This window comes from Nelumbo lutea, chromosome 6 (assembly GCF_056320005.1).
Source record: "Nelumbo lutea isolate HS-2025 chromosome 6, American lotus-T2T, whole genome shotgun sequence".
NCBI classification, from domain to species: Eukaryota; Viridiplantae; Streptophyta; class Magnoliopsida; order Proteales; family Nelumbonaceae; genus Nelumbo; species Nelumbo lutea.
The window spans coordinates 15800156-15811271 of NC_142689.1; the positions used below are offsets into that span (position 1 = coordinate 15800156).

The window sequence follows — 11116 nt, forward strand, 5'->3', positions numbered from 1 at the left end:
AGCATTAACATCTTATGCTTTTCTGCAGATTGTTCGAACAGGTCTCATGCCAGGTATATTGAAAACTGTTGGGCACAACAAAGATCATCCAAAGCCCATAAAGGTACCTTATTATATGTAATTTCAATTGTGCGGTATGCTTCATGTTTTCTCTTGTTATAGATTTTCTTTTCAATACCATTATTTGTTTACTAATACACTTTGCCAACCATGTACACTTGAATTGCTCGAATGTTTCCTTAACCTGTATATGGTAGGGATGTCTAACTCTTGACATCAATTTTTTGTAGTATGTATTTTTTTTTACTATCCTTTGCAATTGCCCCATTTGGTTGTGCTTGGAGTTTGTTTCCTCCCTTTTTTCTACCTTTCCTTTTTTTTTTTTTGATTGGCAGTTTTAATTATTTGTCTTGTTTTAGGAAAAAACATGAAACTAGTAGAATAGTTTTCAACTTGTTTAGATATTTGGTAATTTGGGAACCCCTCTTTGAATGCAAGAAAGTCATATTGTATTTTTAGATAGTAGGGGTATTTTTTTTGTTATAAATTTTTAATGGGGTCTAGCCTACCTATGATTGTCTAGTATTAATCTCATCTTAAAATTTCAAGGTCATAGGATGGGTAAGTAGTTACTGAATTCCATTGAAAGTTGGAAAAGTTGTAAATTTCTATTTTCTTAATTTTAGATTTTAGGAGTATGGATGGAGAGGCTATGTGAATGCAAAATGTGGTAATTTTTATATTTTGAGTGAAGTTTGCTAATTGCTACTTAGTGTTTCTGGTTGATGCAGGATTCTGAGCTGCATTATTCATAGAGTGACTCTAGGTGCCCATATAGTTATTCTAGCCTCTCTCTCTCTCTCTCTCTCTCTCTCTCTGAAATAGGTAATGTAATTTTATTAAGAATATAGAGAAGGATACAACATACAAGTAGGCCCCCGGAAAGAAGGTAGGCCCAAGAACCAGATTACATTACAGCTCAAGGAGATTTCTATAGTTCATCTGGGCTCCAATCTCCCTAGTTTGGAAGTCATTTACAGAAGCAATCCAAGTTCCAAGAAACCACTACAAGGAATTAGAAATGGCACTACATTGATCAGCCATTAAGAACCTGGGAAAACATGATCAGCTAAAATCCTTGGAGTGCTGATTATCTGATCCAGCTACATTCTTTCATCAATTTATCTAGCACCCTTCTAAGTGAATCCATAACCAAACCTTACAAATGCTTATTCTTCGGTTTACTGGTACCTTATCATATATGTCCTAAATCTGATATTTAACCAGAATGATTAAGGTTTCAATTAGATTGTTTAAGAAAGAGGTTGAGGGTATTTGGGGTTTGGGAAGTCTTGGGATTTGGGAGTTGGTACAGGGTAATGAGATGAACAAAGCTGTTGCCCAATAGAATTTCATACAAGAAAAGTCACCAGATATATTGGGATGTGTGTTCTGCAAATTACTGAATATAGAGGCTAATGAAATGGGGAAAAATCAAAAGTATCATGTCGTATGTTGGTGAACAGTTCTGATTTAGGTACACTACATTTTTGTTAAGCAGGGCGCATTTTTTTTTTATCATCTCATTGTAGAAATATTTGATTTCCCAATTTTGAAGTGATGAAATTGAATACATTGGTATGCTTTTATCTTTTACGACATGTATTTTTGACTAATGATTAGAGGTATGCACCTTTTACAACATATACCTTTCACTAATAATTGTTCTGCTGAAGAAAGTGGTGAAGAAACAAAAGAACACTAGGACAAAACTTCATTTTCTTTTTTTGATAAATGAGTGAAATTTTATTAAACCAGCAAATAAGAGTTACATGCAACCTGTGGAAAGGCATGAGATGCAACATTTCCTTTAAAGCTAATTACAAAATTATAAGTACAAAAGAAATTACACTGAAGCCCAAAATAAAGTACCCCGGAAAACCCCTTGTTTTGCAAGTGAATCAGCCAATGTGTTTGCTGATCTGCCTACCCACTGAACTCTTATTGTCATATTCTTAACCATTTAACCTTTTTGAGAAGATCTCTAAAACCCCAAATCACAGTGTCTGGATCCATCAACCAACCCACTATCACTTGGGAATCCCCTTCAATAATCGGATGCTCTATGCCTAGCTGATTTGCAAGCTGGATTCCTTGTACAGCAGCAAGTAATTCGGCCCTTAAAGAGTGTCCCACACCCGCAGGACTTGAGTACAAAGATATCACGTTACTATCTTTGTTTCTCAGCACTCCTCCTATGCCTGAAGGTCCTTGATTTCCTCGGTTACTTCCATCAAAGTTAGCTTGATAAACTCCTCCCCTGGTGGCATCCATTCAACCCCATGTCTGTCCTTCCTAGTAGAAGTATTAGCCACTGCTAACCAGCTTCTCTATAGGTCATCAAAAGAATATGCACCAAAGATCTTTAGAGTTTTCAGCCACTGAATTGCCCTTGTCAAAATACATTCTTTAACTTCCGAGAAGCTCCTTTCTTTTTCACAAAAGATTCTGGTGTTCCTTTCTTCCCAAACTGTCCACAACAAAGCTGCTCTTATGCACTTCCACATAATTCTCCCTCTCTTTTTGTGCCATTCAAAAATAGACGCACTAAACAACAAACTAGTATCAGATGGCAGGTTCCACCTACACTCAAACAACGTAAGAATCCAATTCCATAAACTGTAGCAAAGGAGCAAGAGATCAGTAAGTGGTGGCAGTCCTTATTTCTAAATGTAATCACATTTTTTACATGTTTTGGCATGAATCTTGCCCTTTTTCATTTGGCTTCCACTCTTAGAGGGATAGGTCTCATGTATTTCTCTTCAGTAATTCTTTAAAAATTGGGCCAATTTGGAGTGACCATGTTTATGCTTGATTCAGGAAGGTGAATAGGCATGGTCTGTGGAAATTGACTTAAATAGAGGTCATGACCCTTGCTTTTGTTGGGCCATTTGATGCCCTTTGGTTCCCTTTATCATACTTCCTGTTGTGCGTTTCTTTTTCTTTAAAATTCATGTTCTATTTGACTGAAACCCCTCTTATACATTGAATTGCAGTAAGCTGCTTTTACATCTAAATGTTCTATTGTCTGTATTCTTACATTGCATGCAGTAATTTTCTCTTTCCATCATTAGTGCTTATATTATGGAATTTTGTGCAAAGTGTATCTTCTGAGACTCATAATTTGTTATTGGTTATAGATATTTGAAGTGGGTGATGTAGCAGTGTTGGATGAAACAAAAGATGTTGGTGCGAAAAATCAACGCCATCTTGCAGCTCTATATTGTGGTGCTAACTCAGGGTTTGAGGTAAAACTTCCTAGAAAAAATAGAGCTATTAATATCTTGTTGATCACTTAAAAAGTATTGAACAGATGATCCAGAGAAAGATGTGTATATATATATTTTTTATTTTTATTTTGTCCTATCTAGTAAGGTTTTTTTTTTTTTTTTTTTCTAAATTTTTTGCAAGGTTCTTGTTTATTACCGGCTATTCAATTCAGATTTTTTTTTTTTTTTTTTGTCAATGACATTGAAGGTTTCAAAAGAATATCACATTCATATTTCTTGAGAAGGTTTGCTCTGACAGTTCAAGGATAATAGTTCTTTTTCTGTATCCAGAACTGTTTAGGTAGTGCCCTACTTCTCTTTGTTTAGATAATTGTACAAAATATTATCCTCACAGTGGGAATCTTGTTGAATTAAATTTTGATTGGTACTCCACAGTGTTGCATGGATTCAGACACAGGAATTGGAACCTGATTAGAGTGCTCTATTGGAAAAATACAAAAACTAGAGTGCCCTATTGGAAAGTTCAAATGCTTGGATGACTATTATATAGATGCTTTTGAAGTGGGGATTCATAATAATTTTGGAGACTTGATGTGGTAGGCATTTTGGTAAATTACCTGCTTTGCACTGTGGCTGACTCCAACATGTACTTTGGACAGTTGAACATAAGTTGACTTTGTGGACAATTGGACATGTATTGACCAACGAGTCTCTTCCAAAGGTGGGGTGTCCATGCAATTGCTCAATTGGAAAACTTGTGGTCTGATTGTCTTGCTTTTAATCTACAATGGGCATAATAACTTTTCATTGACCTACTCATTTACATTTTAATAGATTTTAACTCCCTTTCTGTTTAGACTGCACCACACTTGGGACATTAAATTTGGTAAGCTGGTGGTTGCGAATAGGCTAATTTCTATTTGTTGGGCTAAGGGAAGTGGGATTGGTATTTGGGGTCCAGATCCTTTGGGAAACGTCTGCCCTAGAGCACCAAGGTCGAGTAATGTTCGATAACTAAGAAGAGAAATGCCACTTTAAGTGGTTATTTATGGGACACCACTTCAGTGTGTGATATGCAATAACTGTAACATAGCATGATTTCGCATGATCAGTAATGATCAGTTAGGAACTAATGAACTGTAACATAGCAATTCCAGGAGAATATTCTGTTTTGTCAATGGTTTTTATTTTGATTTACCCGGCCCAACTTTAGTAATGGTTCAATATTTCATTGTTTATATATGTCTTATTGAATGATTTATAACACTGCTTGCGGATTCATTCTTTGAAGCACGAAACATCCTTTCAAAGAGCGAACTGTTTATGGTCCCTTGAACTGTCTGTTGGGGTGGAGAGTAGTCAATAAATGTCAATAGAAGTTTCCAGATCGTTAAGTATATCAGAATATCATTTTCTATCATTTCCGTTGTCTATACTGGTCTTACTAAAAATTTGTGGTACTGGTTGTGGGGTCAGTTCATCCCCTTATAGCCTGAAACATCCTCTTGAGTGCACATCTGTCAACCAAAGCTTGCAGATTTTGAAATATATCAGAATATCAATTTCTATTATTTTCAATGATACACATCTTATTGAATGATTTGTGATACTACTTGTGGGGTCAATTCATCCCTTATAGCACAAAAGATCCTTTCAAGTGTAAACTGATTCTGGTGCACGGACTCTTGTTTTATGGCTTAAAGTATTCAATAAATGTCAAGAGAAGCCTGCACATTCCGAAATGCAGAGCATCATTTTCTATTATTAAAATCTTCTTCATTGGCATTGCAAGCTTATGCTGCATTATAATATGTTTGACTGAGAATGTTACTATGTGCATATTTAAGTGGGTGAGTGTCGATATGCTTTCTTTATATACTTAAGCCTCTCTCCCTCTTTATTTCTCTGGTATATTTCACATTAGAATTTAATATATATATATATATATATATATATATATATATATATATTTGATTGCAAAATTTTGTTTCTTAGTATTAAGCTTTAATCTTTTTTTTTCCCAGTTAATTCATTGCCTGGTAGACAGAATCATGGAAGTAGTTGGAACGCCTTTCGTTCCAATTGGGGACAACTCTGGTTATTATATTAAGCGTTCAGATGTAAGCATTATTTCACTCCATTTACTTGTGGAAAATTTGGTTATGCCATACTTACAATCTTATATCTATTGAAGGAGCCTGAATTTCTTCTGGGTAGACAAGCTAACATCATTTTCAGAGGAAATCACATTGGGACCTTTGGTATTGTGAACCCGGAGGTAATTCCTCTGATCAAGAGAAAGGGATATGTTTGCCTTTTTTAGTTGATTTGAGCAGACTAATTAGGCTTCTATGTCATGGAGGTTCTGCTATTTTAATTGAATTGTCATGTACTGGACTAATAGGTGTCTCTGTGTGGGGTTTATTCTGCACGATATTCATCTGATTCCAAGTCAAACTTGTTTTTACATCATGTACCTTTCAGGTCTTAAATAATTTTGACATTCCGGATCCTTGTTCCTTTGTAGAACTTAACATTGAGTCCTTGTGGAGTTAATTCTATCAGCAGAAATGTAAGTTGCTTCTTCTGATGCATCTTTCCTTTCCTTGCTTTCTATTATGAAACATCATGTTATGTTTACTCTATTGATTAGGAAAGGAGATCTAGGTTTACCGCATGCTTTACATGCAAACTGTATTGTTTTTGAAACAACGTTGACTAATCCTTTTTAGATATGGACAAGTACCCAAGGATCAAAGTATTGATACGGTTGGTGGTCTGGAGAGGCATGGAAACACCAATACAGGGGGTTTGGGGTTTTTCCAAGTTTGGGATGATGGAAGGCATCCCTCTCAGGCTGTTAATATAAAAAATAAAAAGAGTATCGGTCTGTATCAGTACACAGATACCCAAGGTGTTGGTATCCAACGTATCAATATTTTGATCCTTGCGAGTACCCTTGACATAATGGGCAAAACTTGCTCTATCCAAAATAAGTTAATGCTTGATAAAATTTATTTAAAATTCTAGGAAAATTGTGTTTGTTTTTAAAGCTATATTTGGTGCAATCCATACAGAATCCACCTGATGGTGGCTACGACTTGTCAACTGCATTATGAAATTATGCTTTAGACAGTCATCAAGGTGCACGGAACTGAAATCTGTAATTATACCAGGCATGAAAAAGGAGTATTACAACACTAGAAGAAGATACTAAATCATGATTCTGATAATCGATGTTGAGGTTTAAGATAATCTCAAGAACAGTCATAGCTGAGGGGAATCTAGACAGCAATCAATTATTGTCAGTGACCGTTAAAATACCGCTCATAAGCTTTTACAATAATTTGTTGAAAGCTGGCTTCATGCTAAACTGCAGAGTATCATAGTTATGTTGATCACCCTCAACTATTCACGCATATCAGTGGGTCTACTGGATGGTTCTATTGAAGGCTTTAACACTTAAATTTTTAGGTGGATTTTTGGTTCTCAGTAAGCCTAGAATATTAGAATCAAGGGCTGAGAGGTCAGTGATTTCATAGAGATGGAGATGATAGGTTCATTGACCCTGGTGAAACTAGGTGCTAAAACTGTGCTGAGGTCAATAAGAATCTACCCCAAGCTTGACTTTATGAGTTAAGACTATTTTTTGGCCAAGGCCTGGTCCAGATATCTAAGGGGTCAAGTCTAGATCAAGCCTTGTCTGGTTCTTCCACTACTTAACCTCTGATTTATTATTGCTATTCATATTGAAGGGGACTCACTGCAGATAGTGAACATTAATTAGAAGTGTTATTTCTAACTGCAAGGATTTACTAGGTAGGCTTCCTAATTCATCTGTATCCTTTGTCAGGTGTTCGGGGAATACAAGTGCTCATGTTATTGCTAAGCAAGCATATTCTCTTTGTAGATCTCATACCTGGTCTCTTATTCCTGATTTTCCTCAATGTAACCTTTAAGCATATACTGGAAACTCCTGAACCAAATTACTTCTGGGTTTTCGCAAAAAAAAAAGATAATTAGATTTATGTAAGACAGCATCAATTGAGCGGCAGTTGTTGCAGAGAGAGAGAGAGAGAGAGAGGGAGGGAGAAGAAATTGGAGAGAGAAAGAGACTAGCAGTATCTTTTATTTAGAGACTATTAGTATCTTTTATTTATTCTTTTGGCAGGTCTTTGGAAAGGAAGCCTACATATTCCCGGTCTTGTTGTTACCGCTTTCATTTTCATTTCTCTTTCTGCAGTTGCTGGTACCAATACCATTAGCTCCATTGCGAAAATCAAGCAAAGCAGAACTGTGGCATTTAGGGCATTTTGGGTCGTCTACAGACAGCATAACATACATGTAGCAACGTGGACACCCAAATACTGCCATTGATGTCACTCTAGGAGGAACAGTTGCTTCAGGATTGAGTTCTGTTGACACACAGGAGCTTGTTGGAGAAAATGTTGCTGATTGGTTTGGTGATTCATCGTATTGAAAAATCCTTGGTGGTGAGAGGTTCAGCTCAATTTCCACCTTTGGTCTCTTTCCTTTGCTGCTCATGCTTGACTCTGCAAAACAGTGGTTATTTCTTATTTTTGATACAATTCACATAAACTTGAATCCTAAAGAGAGCCACCAATATTTGTCAATAAAAACAGTATGCATAATTTCATATGCAACTAAATACAATTAATTGGACAATGGCAAAGTTCACACTTAGAAACAAGATCAGAAGGTGGTAGGGAACAAAATTGTACATCCATGAATAGGAAGGAAATGGATATGATGCTCAACATTCAACAAAGGCAAGGTTAAGTATTTTACCTTGAGGTTAAGGAATTTCTTGATGACCAAGGGCAGAAACTAGTCCAATGAGACTGGTGAGGCAATGAAGAAGCAATTTTCATATGGTGTATAAGGCTGGTTATTAAGGGTTAAATAGCAAGTCGCTTTGAATTTTTTCGGTTGGCTTTTATGAAAGGCGACGAAGCTAGTAGCCTCCTCATTTATTGTATCTTAATTTTTTTATTATGACCAGTCAAGTATGTGTTAATTGAGTCATTTACTGTTTGAGAGTGGTATTTTTGTTAAATTATGGATATCAAAAGGTCAATTTTGGTATGTGGATGCTTTTGTTAGGTGGTTTGGTAAATTTGAACTCTGATTTCTGAAAAGCAAAAAAATTGGAAGAATAGTTTTCAATGATGAATTGTTAGAAATAACTTTCCATTTTTCCCTTTTTTTGAGCTTTGAATGCAATAATTAGAAATGGTAGTCTAATTATTATGTATTAATTATCTTTTACACAGTTGAATATGGCTTAATTGTTAGAAATAACTTTCCATTAATTATTATTATATTAATTATTATCTTTTATACAACTGTACATGTATTTCTACTATTAATATCAATAATATCTTGTATATACTATACAATATAATAAGCATTATATGTTACATTTTTGTATGATAAGTGTTGCTATATATTATATTATGATCTGTATTATGATATAGTGGCAATGTCATGGTCTGTGTTGTGGAAGGACAAAATCCAAATGATCTTTTAATTCAGTGCTGAATTTATTTAGAACTGAGAATTTTAGAGGAATTTTTAGAATATTGAAGTGTGTTTAGATGTTTAACCAAAGGACTATCTGATCTTTGAGAATCAAAATTCAGAGTTTAAAGGTGAGTTAAATGTAACCTTTCATAAGAAACTGTAATAGTTTTTAATATGATGGTGGTGCTGTAAAATAAGAAAAAAATGAAATCACTGTATAGAAAAAAAATCATTTTTTGTAAAATATATATTTACTGTATATGATGATATAACAAATAATCAGTTAGAGTGATGTAACATATATTTTGGTTTTGGACCATTCTTGATGAAGTGGATTAATTATCATCATCACCCAAACAATGAACTTTTAATTCATTGGAGTTAATAATAATGGATGAATATTGCAATTCAATCCAAGCACCCTGCACCCCCTAAGAGTAGAACAATGATAGAACATTTGTCCCAATTTTCCTTGGAGAACAAATCTCTGTTCCCTATTCATCAAAAAAAAAAAAAAAAAACAAATCTCTGTTCTCTTTTCCCCTTTTCTATTCTCTGTCTCTGCTGTACCTATTTATGTTTCATTTCCCTCATTTTACCATAACAAGTTTTCCTTGATATTTGACTGATTTCATCCTCCTGAAATTATGCACATCTTTTTAGGTCCTGGGGAAGATAGTAATTAGACAATCGTTCTTGACCTGAATGAGAAGGTTATAATAAATTTCGGCTCAAAACATTTCTTCACTTGTTAAAGTTCCCTTCTGTTTGAGGGCATTTTTTAAACTGAAAAATTTTGGGTGCTTTTATTGATAATCTAGACTATGTGAGTTAACACATGTCTGATCCAAGGGTGCACATCTGATGGACGATTTGGATTGGCCACATGATTACCCTACGTAGCTGAATAATTTGGTGCCATCTACGGAGCTTCCCTGATTGATGTCAACATATGACGGATAAACACGGATGTCTGTATACAGGCTTATACCACCCAACTCATTGTAATTAATGTAGATATGACATAATAATTCATATAGAAGACATATATAAAATATATTAGAACCATAATTAAATTATGGCCTTTGATAATAAATGCACAAATATAGAATATCAGATATGCAAATAAATGTTTGTTTTATAATTCTTTGCATTTTTCTATACTTTTATTGTTATTTAACTATGACATCTTGGGTGGTCTGCCCATTTGACCTGGCTGGTTAAGCCACTGCATATCACCTGGACAAAAATTGTTTCATTTCGTATGTGTTAAGTTTTGCATTCCATTTTTTCATTTATAAAAATATTTCTTATTTATCATATTTATTTTTATTTAATATAATGAATATATAATATTAAAAATGTTTTCATGATTTTATATAAAGTTTATTAATTTTGCTTTTTTTTGTATTTTTAACTTTTTTTTTTAAATTTTATATGACCTTTTTGACCTAAATGGTTGAATTGCTTATCTGCCACCTAGACAAATAAAAAAAAAACGGTTTCACTTTTGAGCCAGTTTTAAGGTAAAGGTTTTTATACTATTAAAATTATTGTGTGGATTTAATTAATGAAATTTAATGATGAGAAACAAAGATACTTTAAATATAGAATTCAATGAGAGGGATAGGGAGTTAATATCTTAAATATGAGACTTAATGAGAGAAAATGCAATGGAAAAGGTAGTGTGTTCAAAATTTCTGCTAGGGACCAAATTCAAAAGGGGGGTATATTTTAGTCAAGAAAAAGTCTAAAAGACTAAGTCCTCATTTCCACTTTTATAATTTTATAGATTATAGATATAGATTACATATTGAAGAAGAAAGACATTTATGTGCCATTTGATAACAGCTGAAGTGGTTGAACTGAAAAGCTTATTGCTTTGTCTTTTAGTGAATAAGATGTTATGGAGGTTGTTGGCTCCTTAATGGCTGAAAATAAGGGGAGATTATTGCTTTGTCTTATATATAGGTACTCAGTATGTGAAATGTCTTTTTCTTTCTTTTTTTATTTTTTTTGTTAATGACATGGGATCAAGGTTAATCTCTTGTTCTTACTCCCCTTTATTTCTCCCACATGACTCCAAGTCCTAGTATTTCCTCTATTAAAGAGGAAGTTAAAATCTTAAATTATTAATTTCCTTAACTTCCTCCTACTTTCTTTCTTTCAAAATTATTTTTCTCCACTCTAAAGTGTCTCCTTTCCCCACTTTCTATTTTTTCTTTAGTAGATTTTTTTTTTTATTGTTTCATGTTTTTGTTTTTGTTCATGCCTTGCACATG

The 11116-nt window shown here is 34.1% G+C and overlaps 1 protein-coding gene across 6 annotated transcripts in view; it reads left to right on the forward strand.

Annotated features, from left to right (window-relative positions):
- LOC148847568 (phenylalanine--tRNA ligase beta subunit, cytoplasmic-like) overlaps positions 1-8396 on the forward strand; it is a 48390-nt gene extending 39994 nt beyond the window's left edge. The window contains exons 15-21 of one of the 6 annotated variants that reach the window (XR_016100762.1): positions 29-103; positions 3201-3308; positions 3950-4011; positions 5315-5410; positions 5485-5568; positions 5775-5862; positions 7144-8396. Coding sequence is in view for 4 of the 6 variants with exons in the window: in XM_088949805.1 (XP_088805931.1) it covers positions 29-103; positions 3201-3308; positions 5315-5410; positions 5485-5568; positions 5818-5862; positions 7534-7638 (513 nt within the window). In the remaining 2 variants the exon portion in view is untranslated. The remainder of the gene's footprint in view (positions 1-28; positions 104-3200; positions 3309-3949; positions 4012-5314; positions 5411-5484; positions 5569-5774; positions 5863-7143) is intronic. The other 5 variants (XR_016100763.1, XM_088949807.1, XM_088949808.1 and 2 more) reach the window with 5 other exon arrangements.
- The last annotated feature ends 2720 nt before the right edge of the window (positions 8397-11116 follow it).